This window comes from Aptenodytes forsteri, unplaced genomic scaffold, assembly GCF_000699145.1.
Source record: "Aptenodytes forsteri isolate BGI_AS27 unplaced genomic scaffold, ASM69914v1 Scaffold111, whole genome shotgun sequence".
NCBI lineage: Eukaryota > Metazoa > Chordata > Aves > Sphenisciformes > Spheniscidae > Aptenodytes > Aptenodytes forsteri.
Window position 1 is genome coordinate 700,668 of NW_008794710.1, and position 22,289 is coordinate 722,956.

A 22,289-nucleotide genomic window follows, 5' to 3' on the forward strand; every position below is an offset into this window, starting at 1 on the left:
AAACTAAGAAGTCCTTGGCTAGTGTAAGCATTACCTAGCAACAACTAAAACATCGGTGTGTTATCAACTTTGTTCTCATCCTAAATCCAAAACACTGTACCAGCTACTAGAAAGGAAATTAACTCTATCCCTGCCGAAACCAGGACAGTCACTTAGATCGCCAAGTAAAATTAAAAATGAGACAATAGCAAAGATAAATGTCACAAAGTGCTGTAGGCTATCCCCATCTCTGATGGTACCCAGCTTAGTTAGCATCTTTTAGAGCTAGTGAGGACATAACAAATACTTTAAATTCAAGTGAATGAAAGGATATATTAAAGCAAATAATTTATACTTAAGGATATAATTTAATTATATTAAATAATTCTGTTAGCATTGAAATTCATGTTAGCTTTGGTACTACTGATCAAAGATGTAGAATAAATGAAGTATGCATGTGTAAATTCAGGGGAAAAACTAGTTTCTCTTGTATTTAAATATTTACATTTGTGCATTTAGTGTTGAGTTACACAGCTGGCAGCTCCAGCATGCAGAATATTTCGTCTAGAGACTAGGTGAAGCTTTTTCAATAGTGCTGATAGCAGCTTATATTTACTCTGAAAGATGCTTTGGTTCTGATCCAAAGCATCTACTGTCAGAGATGCAATGAACTAGCACACAGAAAAAGGGGTTGGGAAAAAGGTTTATTTTTAGCCCAGGTTACTTCATTGTACCATTTTACAACACAACCCCACAAACTCCCACCACAGTACTACTGAGTGGGTGGAAAAATATGGTGACAAAGTTTCTTAAGCCAGCTTGGCTGCCAGGATAAGCGCATCACACAAAACGACTACGTGGGTCAGGAAAGCATCTACAACAGAAAGATCCTTTTAAGTTTTCTTTTCTTCAACTTAATCTTAGTTAACCTTGGAAACTGCATGGATGAATTTGGATTCTGTAAATGTGTAACGTGACTCACCTGTGTGCTGGAGATGATTGCAGAGCAGCTGCTCGGCGCAGAGGCACTCTGTTCTTGGAGCAGCAATGACAGTTACAGCCAGTCTCTTCCGGCTGCTTTGCACAAAGCCGTCTTCTCAAACCTTTTCTTCACGGCGTTCAAACACCACCAGTGGAGGCATACTGAAAAATACATTCAAAACTTTTAAACAAAGAGGACCTAAACCCCCTCTCTCCTCCTTACCCATATGTCAGACTTACTTGAGAGCTTGTAACACAAGCATTAATGAGACAGCAGCATTTTTGAGGTGTTACTGTCAGCTGGGAAAGTTTATTAATCTACAGCAGCACTGACGAGAGTACGTGTGAAACTCAAGGTAGTCAAATGAGTTTGTAATTCTGCTGCATTGCAATAAGAAGGTGGAGCAAAAACCATTTACATTTATTTGTTATGAAAACTTAATCCGAAATTTTCATACTTGAAACAAAATTCTGAAGTACTAAGTCAAAGACATGTTATGAAATTCTTTTAAAAAAAAGGTTTAATTCACATTTGCCTTTTCAAGATCTCCTTCAAATCATAACAAACACTTTAGAAAGTTGCAGGTGTGCCGAAAGAAAGTTCTGGTGTAAATGGAAATTTGACTTTTCTTGTGCCTAACTCATGAATCTTCCCCTTTTCCGACTCAAACACAAGGTGGAAAGCATGCTATCACTTGGGCTTTTTATCCACTACCTAACTTTAACGTAACAGACCTCATAACTTCTCATGACAGTCAGTGGCATTCTATGTGCTCTGTATGATACATACACATTATTAATTTTGTCCAGCTATGACCCAAACAAAACCACCAAAACCTTAATTTGATACTGACTCTAGGACTCTTAGCACGCTTATTTATTAGCACAGAAAAAACACGCCTAATTTATTTTCCAACTGTGAATAAGAAATTACATCTATGTAGGAAAAACAGCTCTACAGCACAAATGGACTGACAAAACAAATATGCCAATTGTGGATACCACAATTAATTTTCAAATTATTTTTAAGAGAACAAGTGATTCTTTTACCTGATCTAGTGATCAAAGTAAAGTGATCTGTAAAAATTTCCTTTCAAAAGAGCAGCTATGTAATTCTTATGCAATAGGAAAAAACCAGTCAGGGTACTGGCATCAATACATTCATCAGCAGGAGTTTCTCAAACAAGATAAATGCTAGCATGGAAGAGGAACTATTTTCCTTAGCTTTAATTTAGGTTTGCACCTGGCTTAATGTAAAATAAAGGTTATGAATTAACTTTTCCTAGAAAGCAAAAAAACTAACAAAAAAAATATTTCTCTTGTGAGTCCAAATAACTAATATGTACATTTCAGCAATAGAAGTATTTGAGATCGAACAGGGCAACGGGAAGGAAAGTGGAATATAACAAACCCGACGATGTGTTTGCCAAGTAGGGATGAAACCTGTCATCTTCAGTGGTTGGAAGTAGTTTCCTTTCCATTTTGTAACCGAGGCTCATGTTTTTGCTACCCAAGCCATATCAGATGCTGAGCAATGCTAGAGCCAGTGGAGCCTAGAATCAACAGAGAAAACAAGAAAAAGTGGCCTTGGGCACTGGAAAAGGAAATGGTAAAACAGGGGTTTTACTGAGAGCCACTCTTTGTCCCTGGACACAAATAGGACTCCACCAGCTCTCGAGGACATTCAAGCTTCTGCTCCTCAAAATTACATAGAATGATGGGAGGAATATAATCTGGCTTTCTGGGCAAAATGAACTGATCTCCCACAAGACCCAGAACAGCAGCATCTCAGAGGGTCTGCAGCCAGGAGCGGTGAGCAAAATGAGTTGTTTTCGGAAGATTCTGCATTTCAGACTCCTTACATCAGTTTCACTCTGACTGCTTGTCACATCCTCTCCTTCCCCAACACCCAAGTGCTTTGCTATCTCCTCCTAGCTCTTCCACTCTATAACTGCTACTTCCTTAACTCCAACCAAAATGAAAAACAAAGCTTATTTACCGTAGCACAAATATACTGCGTGCATGCGTGACTTTTTCCTCTGCTTATAACATTACATCACCCTTTTATGTGTCTCATCTGATGTATGGTTTGAAGTAGTATTTAAGTACAGAGTGGCCTGATTTCTATCAAGTCTTGATGTAGCACTGCAATACTTCTCCTCACTATCTTGATACATGTGAGGGAAGAAAAAGGATGATTACTAAACGGGTCCCTCTACAGAGGTTTGAATGCCTGCAGGCTTCCATTTGCTTGGGCTCAGATTTCTGAGGAAAAATAACATATAAAATATGCAATGACATCTTCTTCTAGCAGGAATGCCATGCTTTTTACAGACCACAGTCTTGGATGCCTCCAGTGCAATGCAAGATTTGACTCTGGCAAATTATTCCCTGATGGCCAATTGCACTGAAATAACTCCAGATAAAATATTCTGTGGTTTTTTTTCTTGTTCCTTTTCTTTTAAATCAGAAAGTCTCCACGAATTGAAGTAGAAAGCCCCCCCAACAGATAAATCAGCTGGTAATGAGGTATTCCTGTTCATAGTATCCTGCATACAGAAGGTTTTTGTAGGATTTGTTCTAACACAGCCTACTAGAAACATAGCAACCTGACATCTGGGAAAGCAGCGCCCAGCGTTAGCAGCTGTAGGATCCTTTACTGCTTGGCCGGGATTGACCATGCAATTGCCCACTGAAGATACAGTTCAATTTTTATAATCTACGAGCATGACTTGCTGTTACCAGCATGTGTGTTAGTGAATACCACTTCAGTCACAAAAATATGAATTGTAATCATACCACTGTGTAACCTACACAGCATACCCATTATACTACATGGCATAACCAAGTGGGGAATGAGAAAAGATGTACAAGCAAGGAAAATGACTTCGCCGAACACATTTCATTTCCCAAATACATACACAACACAAAACGAAAAATAGCTGCCATCATGCTTTACTGCATCCTAGTTACAGTGCTATATACTTCCCCTTTGGGCTTAATGTTGCAAGAAAATGGCTTTCACTGCAGCAGGGCAGGTTAGATTGGCATATCACTAAATATTTATAGCCAAGTATGAAAAAAACCCAATAGGAAATATGAAACAACCTTTCTTCAGTAACTGAATGTGGCAGTTTCTGTGGCGATTTTAATGAGATGCAACCAGTTAGTATACACAGGCTGCCTACACAGAAAAATTGACCACCAGCGCAGCTCTTCCAGCATAACTACTTCACAATAGCTATTCTGGGAGAGTCCTTTTCACTGTTTCCTTTGTTCTTGAACAGTGTCTCCACATGGAGGAAATTATTGCTGAACAGTCGAAGTAAATCAGAACAATTTCCATAGTAAAATGTCATTTTTACATGATTCTAGATCTGGAATTATTAATTGACAAGGCACCTATTTTCCTGTTTTAAATCTATATATTTCCTCTTTCAGTTTTACGTTTCACTGGTCAGAAATACAGTTTTGTACAGTGTTGCACCAAGCATAATTCATCATTACCACTGCAGTGAAGTGACCGACTTGATTCTCATCTCAGCTACGTGCATTTTCATAGAGAATAAGTAAAATAAGTAGAGATGCCCAATGGGACGTGAACAGAATCAGATTCTACAGCTCCGCATCGATTAGAGCTAAGAAGAAAAACAGAAAAATGCAACTTTTCTTTTGAACATAAATACATACCAGCTATTAGGAAAGCTAGCCGCTGTCCAAGATTCCTTCTGCTGCTGCTCAATCAGATCTGCTTAGAATTTGCACTTAACTGCCAGTTTAACCCTAAACACAGTCCTCCATACTTAAATTCAACTTGGTGCTAATGAAACATTTCCTGCTACTACTGTGCATGTTCTTTGAGCCTGAGAAGTATGAAAGTTCACAGTGTCATAAGAACGGTGTTCCTGCTTCGGATTACGTGATGAGTTAGTTACTGGCCATGTGGCAATACACCTTCTGTCGACAGACTAGCTCCAGTTTACCCAGAACACAAGACTGAACATCCAGGACCGGGACACTGTGAAGCAAAGCCAATCAGTTCTGAACCTCAAGAGACACAATTTAAATGAACTTAGTGCAAAGGAATAAAAACAGTACATTGAATTTCAGTTTACAGCAAAGCACAAACTTTGCAGTTGTTGCCCAAAAGACAAAGTAGTTAAAACACGACAGGCATTCCTCCTTGCAGGTAGAAACAGAACGTCACTATTCTGTGATTTGGAAGTCATCTCCTCTAACAATAAAAACCCTAAGAGAAGACTCCTGAGATCACCACTAATTAGAAAGACAATTCAAGACTGCAGGACTAATATGACTTTGTCAGTGCTCAACAGTGAAGCATCACAGAAGCAATCACTTTAAAACCACCCACAGCAAGCACGACAACATTCAATATGCTTGCACTGCAACACCAAGGTCATTTTTGAATTGAACACGTTTCAGAAAAAAAATGAGTTGTAAATAATTAACCAACAAAAATACCCACAACTCAGGCCAACAGTTTAATTAAATTTAGAGTGTATTCCAAAAATGACTATTTCTTTCATTAACAGCAGTAGAATGTTTTTCAAGATCATCACTCATATCTTGAAACAAAAATTGGAAGCTATTACATATTCACTCCTGAAATACAATGTCAAACTTTATTGACCTTGAAAGTATACAAAGAAAGTCCTTATTTCCTTTGGGTGAACAGTTACTATACAGTTTTCTGAGGTCTCTGTGCTGTTGGAGAGTCCTGTAAAACACAAAAATGTTGGTAATTTATTAAAGAAGAAGCTTTACTCAAATGTATGTATTATTCTATCTCAACAGTTTTAACTCATCCCTTCCTTAAAAGCTGGTGTTTGAGCAGATTCTCCTCCTTAAAGCTCTAAGTAGTATGAAGCCTAAGATGTACCCATTCATAATATTAAAATATACAACAATTCATCTGCTTTTCACACACCGACTCACACAGAAAACGTGAAACGACTCCCCAGTCATGCATCTTTTCTTCATCATGAGTAAACAGCAAGCAAGTGCCTAGCTGCAGGTCAAGTAGAGCTCTAAACTCTCATCTAGCCCAGCCCAAAACCTCTGCAAGCTTTCTACAAGGCACATATATGGATGTAAGTGACAGTAAGGACAATGTCCAAGCAACTAACTGGAATGAGAAATGAAATGAGGTCACCCACAGCATTTGACTTGAGTGTCAGCCCTAGCTTGAATCATATCCACACAGTCCTTTAAGCTGATTACAGCGGGGATTTTCAACTGCAGCTGTCTGTTTTTCTGCAGCACAGGCTTAAGCTTAGATTAACACAACTCATCAGCATCTAACAAAATCAATCTGTGTCACAAGTATGAATTCATAAAGTAGCCACTTCTATCTGGACAAACTCCAGAACTTCAGAAAGATTTCAAGCTTTTTAACACTTCTAGACAAAACAAGCCATCAGAGAAATACAGCAGTCTAGTACTTGCAGAGAATCTTTGCTAAATGCTACTACTTGCAGGTTGTGCCAGATACCAGGTCTGTCATATAGAGCAACGATATATTTTTAATCTTGCACATATTTTAACATTTTTAATTAGACTATTCATCAAGCTTCAACAGTCAACAACAATACGGACACCAACCACCTTATTCCACCTACCTTTGCTTGGATATTGTGCAGTCTTCCATTTCCACCGCTTCAAAGTGTTTACATCCCAGGTGCCTGTGAGTGATCGCTCTTCCACTACCATCACTGATCCTAATCCCTTTAGCAAAGACTGTGAGTAAAGAAAACACAAGGAATCAAACCACAGTTTATTGAGAATAGCATCACACTCACTGGTCTAGTACACAGTTAGACCAGAGTAGAACTTTCATCTCTAGCATTGGTCTGTTAAGCAGAGCAGTAGAGACTTTAAAAATCTGCTAGGTCATGCAACACAAGGGCAAGTACAGATTCACCAGGCTTCAAACTAAGAAGCTGAGGTGCTTAGAGCTTCCTCTGTGTTGTAGCAAAGTTCAGAGCCTACTAATCTCTCCATTCAAGAGCTGAAACTCACACTGCACTTTTTTAAACAAAACAGAGAATCCTACACCTTGTTCTCCGTGTTTCTGTCATCACAATCAAAATTTCGTATTTTAAAATAATAACCCCTGCTATGTATTATAAATTAGTCTACTTCTATATGAAAGATCAAATAAACAAGAAACTGAAAATACACAGTACATGATGGAAGTGACCAAAGTTTCAACAGCTCACAGAAATAAGCTATAGAGGAAAAAAATATTTGTTTCCTTTAATCCTGTCCACATTTCATTAACTATAGGTACAATTTGCAATAACTAAAGAAACAGCAAAACAGAATCTCACTCTGCACTGGTTAAGGTATTGAAGGAAGTGTTACACAACCAAGAGCTCAACAGAACCAGTCCTACCGGTATTTATGCAGATCTTCATGCTGTGCCTGTGGCAACTTCATCTGAAGTAACGGGCTTCTGTGTTGCAAAGCTGAGTAAAAATAAGACCTGCTTCCCTCTGAGGTTAAAGTTATACTACTATTTTTGTATCCAACTTTTGCGGAGTCTCTAGCACACAGGATGTTTCGTTGCAGAACCAGTTCTCTCTGGAACAAAACCACCTCAAGTGGTATTCTGTCTCGAAGGATTAGATTTACCTTCAGATTTACCATCACAGGTTGAGACAGCACAGGATCCTCTCCAACTTCATACAAGTGCCTGATTCTTAGCAGGACACGACTGAAGTCTGCATCACCTTGCTTCTGTTTACCTTTAAGAGAAAACAAAATGCAAACATTTTCTTACTTTAAAAATAAAACCAACTTTTAAACTTTTTTTTTTTTTTTTTTTTTACCCTCCTTAAACTTTTTTTTTTTTTTTTAGCTTTACACTCTCATAATTTGAACTTAATTCCCATTTTTTAAAATTAGCAAGAGGACTAACATCAAGAAATACCGAGCTCCCACTGTTGACAGGAGTGACACTAACAGGCATGACGAACTCATGCAGGAGAAATATTTTACTATTTGAGTAGAGAAATCATACAGTACAATTAACTGTCTTGATAGAGGAATTTAACACTTTGAATAAATAAAAGTACTAGCCAGAGAAGATAGAAAGAAAAGAAAGCCAGCTTCTTTAAGTGTAACATCCAGCCACCATTTTGAAGGCACCTACCCATACGGATGCTGTGGACCTGCTCTGCATGATTAGAGCTGTATCTCCACCCTGGAATGCTCAGAGTCTGGAGATGAAGATTAGGTGGGACAGTTACAGGTGAACCATGGGCTGAATTCTGCTGAAGTTGTCTGGGTGGCTTCGGTTTATCTTCTCCATGCAAAGTGAAACAAAGCAAACATCAAACATCCATCACACACACAAGCCTGGCTAGGTACTGTGGAAGGGTAACGAGATTTTTGCTTTTTCTGCCAAGGCAGATGCAAAGCAGATGCTATGCTTTCTCCTCCAAGGCCGCCTGAGAAACAAGGCAGAAAGCAGCATGATTTTAACCGCTGAAGAAGTGTATTAGAGCTTTCCATAAAGCAAATTTCACTGCAGCTTGGAGTTGCTGTTCCACTACCAGGCTTCAGTTTTAGTTAGTAAGTCAAACAAATATTTTTAAAAGAATGACTCAAAAATGGTCATTAAGGACTCGGCATCCAGGAAGCTGATATATGGTGCACTAGCTACTTTGCACTAATTCCCTGTGTGGACATTTTGTTCTCATTAGATGCCTTAAAATTTATTCTCCTCTGAAAGTAGAGATAATTACATAAGAAGAGAAACATTTCATACACTTGGACAACATCCATGTTTGAAATTAATGCAAAGTAATTAGCAGGCTCTAAATCTGCCTCCTAACTCAATGTATACTAACTTTGCCACACAGGAGGCTCAAAGTCTGCACTTACAAACTTAACAGCATAAATCAGAGCAACATAAATAAGCCATTCAGATGCTAAAGATAGCACAGGAGATGGAATGAGTTACCCGATAATGCTCCAAACATTACTACTGGCCTGTGTTCTAACGCTAGTCCACTTGTCCGATACAAAATATTGGTGACAGCCTTGGTTCCTAAAATAAGCCAAATCACAGGGCGAACCACTGAAGAGTCATTCAAAGTGAGATTGTAATTCAGGTCCCACTGAAGGTTGTTCCATAGTCTCCTGTGAAGCATCACCTGTATTGGGAAGGTAAATGTCACGACAGTAATCAGCCATCATGCTTTACTTATATTATCAGCAGCCATGAAATTATGCTCTCCTAGAAAAAAAAAAAAATTTATGTTACCTCCACTTGTCCATTTCCTTGACTTGAGACACCATGAGCTCTTTCTGCAAGCAGCATCAGCCTTGTGGTATCATCTTCAATGTAGGCAGTCTGGACCATAGGATAATAGTTCTGAAAACACACAGTAAATCACACAGTGATAATATTAACCTAGCTAACAGTAATGGAGAACGAAGATAGGACACAATTGACTTTGGATTACACCTTTGTGCCTACCCGAGCCACTGTGTTATTCACGTATGCTTTGAATGGTCTCTTCTGAATCTGATATCCATTGCTGTCGGTGTAGAGGAGCTGCCTAGTGTTCAAATTTGTGCTTGTTCTTAGAACTGCTTCACGATTTAATTCCAGAGGCCCAACGCTGTATTCTTGCTCTATCCTACGGCAAAGCAACTTCCCATCATAGCCTGCTGGTACTGTATACATCCTGGTATACACTGCATATATGTAATCCTGAGAACTAACATTACTATAAAAATAAGAGGAAAGAGATGAGTTTATAAGGTGGAGCACTTGATTGGTTATGTCAAGACTTGCAAGTCATTCATGATGTCATCCTACACATAGACAACTTTCTTCCCTGTTTTCTATATATTTCATGTACATGTACAATTATTTTTAACTTCAATTTAATTTTCAAATGTACAGATATTCAAGTGGAGTAAGTGATATCCTACAATTTTCTTTAGTGTTGCAAGTGTAAAGAGGACTCTTCATTTGATTAGAGAGGCTCTGTTTTTCTCAAAATTAACAACAGATTTTAAAATAATTATGACTCCCCTAAGCAACATATTTACATTGTACAGAATACATGTATTTTTTCCATCTTGGCAACATTACTTTTGATGCAAGAATTCCACTGTTTTCCAAAGGTCCTTCTCAACTACAATCCTTGTACAATGCCATGTAAAGCAAAAGGCTTCAATCAAATAACCAGATTTAAAAGAGGGTGAAGGGGTTATAGACTGATATAATTTTAACACAGAAAAGTAGCTAGTTCATCAGGGGTCAGAGTGACCTTGTGTAGCATTCATTTCTCCTTTCTCTAATTCACTTGTAAGAAAGATATTCATAGTTACAAAAATGAACCATTATGTCCAAATTCCACCCATGTAAGACGTTAGCTGCAATTTTCATTGCATTGTATGGAACCAGGATCCCAACAGAAGCTGCACTACAAAATGAACCACAGAAGATAACTGAACAATCTTCACCTCCCTTCCTGCAGCAGTAGATAGCAGTTCTATCTATAGAACTATAGATAGTTCTATATCTTTAGAACTAGATTCTAAAGCTAGTTCTTTTGTCTAAATCCTAAACAGTACACAGAGCTTACTGTTTAGGAGTAACTATACAAAATTAATCTCATACATATCTACAGAGAATTAAACATTCCAGTGAAGTGAAGCTGTAGTGGTGTTGTACCTGTAGAAATACTGCCGTATCTCTGTCATCAAGTTTCCAGAAACCACTTCCAATCCCACTGCTTTTGATACTGGAACAGCTGAAGCATTTGGGGCAAATAAGTAGTTATCTGAAATGGGTCCTTTCATCACATCTCCATTCACATGGTACTCCAGGAATTCCTGGGTCAACTGGACAGTCTGGTTAGTCTCCCTGTGAATCCACAGAAGAGGAAAAATTATATTACCTACAAAGACATTTTGTACATAATAAATGCAAAGCTGAACTGCAACAGGAATGAGGCTCGGAATGTAAGAAAAAAAAAAATCTGTCTCCTCAAAGTGGATAACTGATTTTATAAGATTTAGGAAATGAGGACAGCAGAGAATTAAAGTGCTTCCTGTTAAGACATCTGTCAGCATGTAAATAAATGGAGATTCTATGTCATTTTATACTTTTGTAAAACAGAAACATCTTAAGACAGAATCAACATCTACATTAGCTCATTGTTTTGATGTGAGACCTGCTACAGGATCAAAACCTACCCATTGCACAAAAATTAGGTACACTGCACCATATTAATGAATAATCAGGTTCATTTAACTGACTTTGTAGCTAGGTAAATCAGCATGATGCAAGTTACCATATTTAACAGTGGTAACGAATATAATGGCAACAGGATAGCAAAAATTTACATTTGCTCAGTACCTACTTTGTCTCCTCCTTTCTCCCCTGACGCTTACAGTTTAGCTATTCATGTCTCCATATCAGTGTCTTTGGAAAGTCATATGAAGGCAATCTGAGATGCTATTGCCCTCAGCTACCTGCTCTGCTCTTCGTTTGGAGCCTTGCTGGCAAAACAGGAAAAATCACTTCATCTGGCATATAAATTTAAACATCCAACCATTTTAGCTAGTGTTAATACAGGGACCTACAAATTGTAATGACTGAGGAGCAAAACATATCCAAGTCTTTTCTACTACTCCTGTTATGGGGCATTTCCAGTGCAGGAGCAGGACCTAGAAGTTCTAACTGTTGCAGCTAAACTTTGTAAGGCTTCATAGTTGTAGATCCCAAATTTTTTTTAACCTTTCTTCCCATTCTGCCCTGATGCCTCACTCTTTCCCATTACCCCAAAGCAAACTTGCTGAAACTCAAACATTCTGGGCTTGCCTGAAGGCTAGTGAAGAAAGTGAATATCCCATTTCTCCTACACGCTGAATTCCTGCTCTTGCTGCCTGCCAGAACAGGATGGAGAAAAATGGAATTTGAATTTAGATTTTTGTTCTTCCTCATTATATTCCTCATGGAATCTGGAAACAGTTAGGATCCGGAGGCACTTTGAGAAAGTACTTACTCCAGGGCTCTTAGTTAAGGCCCACCTATACTTTTAAAACTGGTATTTAACTATACTGGACAACAAGTTCTTGCTCTAGGAGGCAGAATTATGAACAAAAACACAAAGGTGAAAGAGGTCTAGTAGTCACTAGGCCGATGTCAAAGGGGTCAAAGTCTTCCATCAGTACATAGCTGACAATCTGAATCCTGAGCAGGCAAAAAAGCGGCACAGCTCCACTGAAGCTGAAAGAATTGGGCCAATTTGCATCAGCCAAGAAAGACAATCTGCAAACCCCAAATCTCATCTTGATTGTTCTTTCATTTTATCTGCCCGATTAAATGGAATTTCCTTAGTTGTTTCCTTTCAAAAAGTTTTGTAGTTTTCTACCATAGAAAAAGTGATACAGGACTTGCAAAACACTACTGATTAGGAAGAGAAAGCTCTTGCTTTATCACTTAAGGCTCATTGTGTAGCCATAGTGTATGTGCTTACTTATTTATTTTTAATACAAACACACATTCATAACCCTCTTTAGTCCTAAAGTACAATGAGATTTTGCTGATCTACTAGTTAATACTGTGATATGTCATCTTAGACCGACTGCATGGTTAAACAGGGCAACAACATTACAGAAATAGTATAGAATCACACCTATGCTAGTGTTGATGTTTCCCGTAGAAAGGAGGATGTGAACTGGAGATAAAAAAGAATTGTAAAGAATGTAAAGAACATTTTGTTAGTTAAGTCTCAGAATTAAGGCACATGATATACTCCTTGGACTTACTTTTACAAAGGGTTTTACAGAATCTGAAATATTATTACAAACAAGCAGGCAATCTCACCTCTCTGTAATGCTGTGCATTAGATTTGTGTTTTGGTCAAACAAGACCTGGTAGCAGTTGTTAACCACAGGAAGCAACTGTCGACTTTGTTGATCTGCACGAGTTATGTCTTTTCGTTTGTATTTGACTGATCTTCCAATAAATGCAGACTGCTTACCATTCAAGGGTTTAACATTGTATTTTCTGTAGCTCAGACCACTTATTGCAACTAGAATATACAGATCATAGGTTGAATGGGACTCCGCCGAGATTTGAACCTGTACGTTAACATACGCAACAATGCTCCATTACAGAAAATTAATTAGCAAGGCAACTATCTTCATGTGTTGCAAGTCCTAAATTACAAAAATTAACTACTACTATAAAAAAAAGTTTCTAAACATGCCATTCTTATAATTCTCAATTATAATGTAGATCCGTGCTGCTTTTAATTGGGAGTTTGGTGAACTTGGATTAAGCTTAGCGTTTCTAGTGAAGGAAAGAGGGTCACTAAGCAAATTACAAAGTTAGATCTTATTTTAATGTGAACATGGAACCGTAGATTTTGATTTAAGATTGCATTGCAAAATGTCTGTATGAGCAGAAATAATCACAAATTAAACTAATCAAATGATAGAAAAGAGACTGAAACATAAGGGACATGACTAGTGCAAGTGTGAGAAAACTTGTGGCAAGAGGAGGAACCACCCAGATGTGCCCTCGCCTTAAGCAAGGCACACAGAGAGGGAGGTAGAAGCATGTGGCATACTTTTGAACAGTAAACAGAACACCAGTGTTACTTAATATCAAAATACATTAAACAACAGTTTTAATCATCTTTCAATTACATGTATCCTGTCCATTAATATTTATATAATTTAGTACTACTTTTGGTTTGGGGCAAGAAAATGGGACAAGATAAATGCTGTACAGATTACATGGACAAAGAGGACAGTTATGACTAACCAGAAATTAAAGCAAGCTGCCTGTACCTTCACACTGTGGACTGGCATACGTCCAGTTACTCACACCGCAGACCTCCTAACCCTAGTGGTATCAACAGGGCCTACTCCCATTCTCTCCCTTCACCATACAACTCACACATGCGGTGCAGAAGAAGGCAGAGCACTTGCCAAGCCTCAATTCCTCTCAGCCACATACTCACATCAGGGTTCTGAGCTAAAGATTTCTTTCTGTCAAAGAGAAGGAGCGTGTGATATGAATGCACTTTTGAACAGTACACACTGGAAGAAGACGACCCCAAACCACTCTCTCATTACTGGTTAAGAGATTTCATTTAGCCTCAAGTGACTATCCAAATGCATATACAGGTAACTTCTAGCAAAAGAGAGTACAGACCAACTCTAGAACAGAGAACTTTGTCTTTTTAAAATAAAGAACGACAGCTTGACTTTAAAGCATTTATTTCAGGATTTAGGATGCCCTAAATACACGTCAATCTCCTCCTTGTATCTTACAAGGCTAAAGTAATTCAGATGGTGGGACTTCTGGGAGGCAAGTGGCTAACAGGTAAGCATGACCATGCGCTAACCCAAGAGACTGATGGCTTCCAGATAAAGGCAGTATGGTCTTGTGCCACTGGTTTTTTTTTTTATATATATATATATATATAAAGGAACAGGAGATAGCTATTGTGTATTACTACCTGACTACAATGTGCCTTGATGCATGGTGATAGTCATAAGCCACAGATAAAAGAAACTGTCCAGCTGGCAGAACTTGCTGAGCTATCTGGCATTTCAGGGACAGAGGGGAGCATCTGGAATTGTGTGAGACCTCTTCAGGCCTTGCGTGCAGGAGGCATTCCTACAGGTTTATCAAGCCATTGATGATGATGCACTCTCTATAGCAGATGCTCCTGAGAAAGGCTAGTGCTAGCTTTCACTTGAGGCCACTTTCTTCCCTCCCAGGGAACAGCTGGCTTTGTCTTGGAGCTTGGCTATGACAGAATGAGCTGTCATATGGCAGCTGACTGTCACCAGTTTCTTTTGGGCTGGTAACTAAGACCTACATTTATTAAATCTCTTCTCCTCCCCAATCTGTCAATTGTACAAACAGGACTGTCAATTGTAGGGCAGGGCTTCAACCAAAAAGGCTTTATTGGAAACAGTGTTTTTTATAAAAAGAAAAGCAAGATAAGAAGTGCCAGATCACACACAGCAGGCATGCAAAAACACAAACCAAACACACTAGAAGAGCAGGAAGCCCTTTTGGACATTGCAAAAAAAAAAAAAAAAAAAAAAAAAAAAAAAAAAAAAAAAAAAAAAAAAAAATCTAGTTCTAGTTGAGAGAACAGGCAAGTTAAGGGAAAAAAGAAAAAATCACTTGAAGGAGGACTAGGAAAATCCCAGCTTGAACCGATACTTGGTTTTCACTGTAATACTATATTTTACCACACTTTGACAGGAGGTAGGATCAAGTAGTGATCTGATCAGTCAGAAAACTGACAAGTGAAAGAAAAGCAACAGAAAGAAAAAAAGTTGAAGTACCTGTGCCGGTACAGAATGTCCCAGTTCATCATATACACTCATTGCCAAGTGGCTGACAGAAACCGTGACAAAGGTAGTGATGTTCCATGCCAGTGGATTATAGACAACAACATAGTGGTCAACATCTGTTGCACCTTTGCGCATGCAAACAAACAAAGCTATCAGTGACTAAAACGATGTATTTCTAAAATGTGATATTAAAAAGTATTTGAGATCTGCCTAGATACAACCATCTTACAAAATCTTCACATAAAACCCCGCAGTAAAACTTCATGACTGAAAAAAGGAAAACATTTTATAGTACTTCATAAAAACCTCTTCTACTTTATTCTTCTATTCTTTACCCAATAAAAAGAGACCATGTATTCAGAAAATGACACCTCAGTTGAATGTAAATGCATTTAGTGAAAATAAGCAGTTTACCACAACTTATTGTCATGCAGTATTAACCTTATCAGTTATACAGAAGATCAAATGAGAAGCCTGATCTAAAAACAATCCTGTAAAAAAACAAATCAGTCTGTTGCGCAGCCCACAGCACTGCTTACATTTGACAGTTTAAAAAGTGTCCAGAGTAAAGATAAAAGGGAATGTACAGTCTTTAGAATAGACTCCTTTAAAATTCTTTTACTTTTTTTTACACAAGCTAGCAGTACACTATAGCAAAAACATTTCTTAACTGTGACTGTGCTTCTTACTGCGTAATCTTATGTTGCACAGTAAGGTTAGTTTAGTAATTACCGCGATCAGCACCTCTTCCTCCCCTCTGTTTTACAATTGAGGTCTGAATCTGGGAGCCAGGTCTAATATATGCACTGGGGTAGGGTTCTGCCTAACATCAGTCTAAAGGTCCTGGTTTCAGATGCTTGAGATCTGAGAGCTCATGAGTTTGCCTCAGGTCTAGCAGGTCTCATGAGGCAAACAGGATTTTCCAGCCGGTTCACAGAACTTAGGTGGTACATAGTATGTTGATTGCTTTCCTCCAAAACATGATAGCTTTCATAAGCTAGCCTGAATATTGGAAGAGCTGTGTTAAAAAGTACCTGGTATTCCTGAGTCTTTAACATAAACAGAAGAATAGACCTCTCCGTTCTTCTTCGCATTGTTCATGTCAAAGATTATGGCAGCCATTAGCTTCTTTACGTTGAACATACCATACATCAAGTTATTCACGTACATGTCCTTCACCTTGGGAGACTCTGTGCCTGTTATACCATCGTGGTGCTGGACCTTACATTTAAGAGTAGTTTGAAAGGTCACAATACAACAGGATGACAACTTCAGGTTTGCATTTGTATTAACATGCTCCACTAACCTTCAGACTTATAACTGAAAATAATAAGGTATTACAGCTATATTCACAGATTCACATTTTGTCTATTCCAAATTGCTATATACAGAATGAAATGGTCAAAGATAAGATGCACAGAGATTTCCCTCTATACATATTCCTCTTTTAATATTTAGAAATTACTAAAGTTACACACTCAGAGGACAAAAAATAAAAGTTACCAAAAAAGAAAGAATGCAGCAAAAATACCGTAACAAGACAGGCTTTTCATTTCCTTCTAAGATCTCATGAATAACTTAGCCGACAAAATATTTATTACCAGCAAAAGCACTGAGGCCTGTAAATGGTTAATGGTATGAGGCTGATCACTTAGCTGCTGACCTTTGAAGAAACAAATCTGTCCTTCCTCTTCTAACTTGCAGAAGTAGAGATTATCAGTAGTTTTCAGTTAGTTCAGTTTTTGGTTTTTTAATTTTAAAAACCATTTTGTAAATAATAAAACTAACATTAAGAAAAGGAATTTCATATGCAAAACTTGAAACCACATACTCTTTCACCAGCTGAAGAAAACATTTGCCAGTAACCATGTCTTGAATGCATGGCTAAGGGGCTGAAGTCATGTTTCAAGACAGTTTTTTGAAAAATTGCTTTATTTTTACTTATGACTTGCTAAAGGGGAAAGTTATTTCTAAAAACATAAAAGCACCTTGAGACACTCCAGCTGAAATGCTTAAGCAAAGCTTTGCCTTTGGGCAATAAACATTTTCATTCAAATTAAAAAATCAATCAATCTTTACCTCTGAAACTGCCCATCTAAGGCTCTGAAGTTGCTTTAAGGCTCCACATTTGCAAATAGAACTTGCTGGGTGTTTCCGGACATACTGTGTGAAAAAGGACTCTCCAGCATAAAGCAATGAACTTGCTTTCCTTGCGATTCCTTTTAACGTGCTCCGAGAAGTATAAAACCCAGTCCATGCTTGAAATGGCTCTGTTAAGAGTTGAACAGATCCAATAAATGTCAAAATACAATTTCAGCCATCACTTATTTGTTATTTATTAGACTACTACTGTACAGCTTCTTACATGAAACCTGGTGTGGGTTTACACATCAGCCATCAAATGGAATAGTCATAAGCCCTACAAAGAAACACAGCCATAAAAGTGCACTTTGGAAAACTACAATCTTTCCTACCGGCCTAGTAACATGACTGTTGATACAAAGCCGTTATTGACTAAGTTAACCTGTGTTTGCAGAAATTTCTTCTTTGTGGATCTGCACAAAACAACTTTAAAAGTTTCACTGAAGCATATTTTATTACTCATCAATAAAAAAAGTGGATTATAATCCTTGGTTACTGCTTGATACAAGCCCTCTATATTCCCCCTTTTTAGTCAAAGGGATTTATCTTAAATTTCATTTCCTCAAAATGGAGTAGAAACAGTGACATGATAACATGACTCCAAACTACTGCAGCACTTCAAACTACATCAAAAGATGCCCTCAAGTGGTCAGTGGAAAGTATTTCAACAGTTAATTTGTGCTAATATCTTCCAGTATCCCACAGAGAAAACTAGGAAAACAAATATTTGTTTTTAAAACCTCCAAATGACTACTTAGTGGGTTTTTTTTTTTGTTTGGGGGAGAATTTTTTTTTAAATATACCACTGATAAATAGTTTTCCATAGAGAAGTTGCAGAAAGTGCATATATGCAACCGTAACAATCTGCTATCAGCCTACAATCAAAGGCAACAATTGGAACATACGATCTTCTGCTCAAAAACTCCAGGACAAATTCTTTTTGACCTGAAAAATGCCAGCAGTTCAAACAGGATGAATTCCATTTCAGTTTTCAAGGTTACAAGCAGAAGAGTCACACATGCATACTAGCACAGTACAATGAATGTAGAGTAGAAAAAGGAAATACTTATCTGGGACTTAAACTTGAGTTTCCAAGGCGTATGTCAGAAGTGACACTGAGCCCAACAAGTGACTCATAGTAAACCAGCATAGAACGAATGAGAGAGGATTAATCATCAAGAAGCAAAACAGTATGTGGGAGAAAGTGCACTCAAATTTATACTGCAATTTCAAGGCACAGTAAGCCATTTGGGAAAGAAATTGCATCTACGTGTGGGCACCCACCTGGAACATTGAAGGTGCTGATATTATGCAAGCTAATGGCAATCCACTACTGCCTGTAAATTATGCAGTAAGATACAGGTAAGAGCCCAGATGTAAAAAGATATTAGCAGTTAAAACTGGCAGTGCATTTATCAGCAAATCGTTAGATATGACATGATCCCTAGAAGGAGGTGAGTGAATAAGGGATCAGTCCATGCAATGATTCACAGGAAGCAACAGTTATTTTTATTCATTTAAAAGTTAACAGACACGTTACAGAATATCGGATGTATAAGCTAAATTTAGGTCGTAATAGTCTGAGATATACATCCACAGTGCCAAAAAATGTGATGAAGTAGTGGTAGCTACAATTATATAGAGAAGTATTTTAATGACACCAATGATATTTTAATGATAATCCAGGCAATGAAACAAATTAATGAGTTTAGAAACTGAGAAGTTAGCTGTGTCTTCTCTCTGCATACTTCAATATGAGGCCTAAAAGGGTAAATTTACTGGGGAAAAGGATTAAAGGGATGTTAGGTATGGCATGCCTTCTTTCATATCTCCCCAGTACTTTTCAGCTCCGCTTGAAAAGCTGAGGTAGTGCAAGTAAGAAACAAGCAAGCAACAGCAGCTGCAATGAACTTATGTCACATCATACTATGACATTTCAGAAATACAGGCAGTATTTTCACTTTTTGAGACTTCAGTTATAACACAATATCCCCCCGCCCCGAACTTAAAACTGTTTTCTTTAATGAAAAAGACAAGACCTTCTCCTAGAGCTACAAGAGACTTTAGGGGTTCATCTACATTAGTGTTTTGTTTGGACCAGGAACATGCTTTTGAAGTGAATCTATCAGTCGTCCTTACCTAGTATGCTTTGTGTTATATAAAAGATTGGTTTTGGAGCTCACAAACTGGATTCTTGACGGCATGTAACAAGCATTAATGCACGTTCAGTCCATATGACCAGATTATATCCAATTTTCCTGGAACTACGTAGAGTGTGGACATCAAATCCTCAGCAACAACTGTTTGGCTTTCTAACCACTGCTATTCCACTGTACGAACAAAGAAGTACCCTAAGAGCTTTCAGACTGCCTTGGTTACCTGCCTCGCTTCTCCTTCAGACATTCATAGATTACTCCATGTCGTGTTTACCATCTCTGCTCTAATCTATGCATAATCTGGTTCTTTTAAACAGTAACAATGAGACATGGCTCTATTTGGCCATGCATCCATTTCTATGTCTCTTTCAGTTCACCAGTTTCCTTTCAGTTCCCTGGATCCTGGAGCAACTGTGTCCTTACTACAGCTCATTTTTGGGGACGAGGAGGAGAGGCGTAACATGCGTATCTAATACTGCAGAGTACCTAGAAGACTACAGGTTATTTGTGCATGCTAATGTGTGGGAGGCAGAGAAAAGAATGAATTCCAACTTAAATGTCCAAACATGGAACAAATACTCAAAAGCTGTATTTGAAGCAGAATGAGTCCTAGCATCTCAGCTTTAGAGAGTTCGGACAGGCCCCCTCCAATGTCATGAGAGACAACTTGTATTAGTTGTGCTGGTACACCTCTGCGAAGCACCTTTGCTATCACTGCTCTCTGCTAACCACTTTGCACTCTTTTTTTCCTTCATCCATCCACTCAAATATCTTAGTAAATTTCAGCCAGGTGGCCTAGGCCTACAGGTTTATCTCACCATTCACTGTTTTCACTGTAACAGAACCTGATTAGTGCAGTATCTATATGTCTCTTCAGGTCATTAAAAAAATTTGGATGACATTACACACTCATGAATATACCTTGTGCTTAGCTTTCCTTTGCACTCTCTACTGTTATTCAAAGACAGCAAACCAAAAATCTCAAGTTGGGTTTCTTGCCAAGTTTGCCTACTTCTATACTCTTTCTTTCAGGGTCTCTTCCTCCACCCATTGCTTCCAATGGTCCCAAAGAAATATTCCAACCACTGCCCTACCATCTTTCTTAGACCACTACGTTGGCATCAGCTTGTCTATTTAATGACACGTGGTAGTGTAAATAAATGTTGTAAGGAGATGGTGTTTTTCCTCTTACTTTATTTCCCATTTTCTCAATTTCCCTTTATTAACATTTTAAATACGTACATTTGAGGCAGACATTCTGCAGTTCTGAACTTAATTACCTGTTGAATATGGAAGAAAGTCTTGAGAGTCCCGAATTTCCCACGTAAGATTTCTGCTATAAACTGCTTGGAAGTAATCACCAACAGTGGCATACTGCACAGTCACTCCAAACTCATCAGAATGCTTGTTAATATAATCCAACAACAGGTCCATGTTGGAGTACTGAACAGATGCATTAAAGAACTGTTTGTCACAACCCTGAAATACAGAAAACAGAACAGCCAAATGACTTTGGGTCATGTAATTTAGAAGGATCTTTTTTTAACACTAGTCTATGTTAAAGTGGTATTTCTTGTGATCTTGACTGCCCATATAAAAGTTATTTGTTACAAAAATGTCCAGAATGGGTAGGGTTACTTGCACGTATCAGCTGATAACCAACCAGCATTACAGATAGGGAGAAGTGTGTTGACACACCATATTGTGCAAGAGCATGAAATTTCGTGGTAGTAATTGGAAAATGCATGCATACATGCCTGGAAAGACAACCTTTGTTTCTTTTCACACTGCATTTCTCCCACTTAGCAGAAAATATGGAAGTTCTTATTTCCTGCTCTTAAGAATGCTTACAGCTTTAGGAGGTGGTGAGGACATGATGTGAAACAAAACAATCTGGACAGAGATCCCTGTAGTACAAATGTCACACAATGTGTTGCTAATCCCCCATCACGACAGTAGACTATAGTACTTCTGATGCTCATCCAAATAGTTGAGAGAGGTGACACACTGTGTATTAAAGCCTCTTTTTTTTTTTTTGAGCATGCTTGCACAACTTCTGCCTTCTGTTGGAGGCGTCTCAATACAGACTATCTGCACATACAAACAGTTAAAGAAAGGCGTAAGTAAGCATGCTTTTGTTCAACTACAGTAGCTGACCAGGAAAATGAGAGTCAGTCAGCCATGGCACCATGTATATTCTTACGGTATCAGTATTACAGTGTAGGCATCGAACTGAAGCACAATAACATGCTAAGAAACCTTCACATAAAAAGGTCTAATAGAAGCCTTACAACACTGACACTAGTTTAATACATCCTCATCTTCATGTTCCTGTGCCTGAGGTAGAAAACATTGCCCAAGTCAATCCTGATCTCATTTTCAAAATAAAGATGCTCTCAGCAATTTGTCTTCAAAGCTTAGCAAATGCCTGAAGAAATGGCCAAAGAGGCTCTATTTTCTTTGCAGTCCCATCTTCCACCCCAACCTTTACCTGATGGGCTCAATGAGTTTAACCTGATGAGCTGAACCCATTCAACTCATGAATGAGTTGAACCTGATGAGTTCAATTGAACTCAGAGGTGATTACTCTCCCTTCTTTCCCAGATATGAGTGCCACCCCATCCCTTCCCCATTTACTAGGTGTTTCAAGTAAGGTCA

The 22,289-nt window shown here is 38.2% G+C and overlaps 1 protein-coding gene across 1 annotated transcript in view; it reads right to left on the reverse strand.

Moving 5' to 3' along the window:
- Window positions 1-5,461: 5,461 nt before the first annotated feature.
- MAN2B2 (mannosidase alpha class 2B member 2) overlaps window positions 5,462-22,289 on the reverse strand; it is a 28,333-nt gene continuing 11,505 nt past the window's right edge. The window contains exons 7-19 of the mRNA XM_009273749.2: window positions 20,912-21,110; window positions 17,413-17,603; window positions 16,368-16,554; window positions 15,325-15,458; window positions 12,836-13,092; window positions 10,676-10,867; window positions 9,467-9,719; window positions 9,251-9,361; window positions 8,948-9,140; window positions 8,135-8,287; window positions 7,615-7,727; window positions 6,600-6,717; window positions 5,462-5,698 (exon numbers count right to left, since the gene is read on the reverse strand). Of these exons, the coding sequence (XP_009272024.2) occupies window positions 5,604-5,698; window positions 6,600-6,717; window positions 7,615-7,727; window positions 8,135-8,287; window positions 8,948-9,140; window positions 9,251-9,361; window positions 9,467-9,719; window positions 10,676-10,867; window positions 12,836-13,092; window positions 15,325-15,458; window positions 16,368-16,554; window positions 17,413-17,603; window positions 20,912-21,110 (2,196 nt within the window). The 3' untranslated portion in view covers window positions 5,462-5,603. The remainder of the gene's footprint in view (window positions 5,699-6,599; window positions 6,718-7,614; window positions 7,728-8,134; window positions 8,288-8,947; window positions 9,141-9,250; window positions 9,362-9,466; window positions 9,720-10,675; window positions 10,868-12,835; window positions 13,093-15,324; window positions 15,459-16,367; window positions 16,555-17,412; window positions 17,604-20,911; window positions 21,111-22,289) is intronic.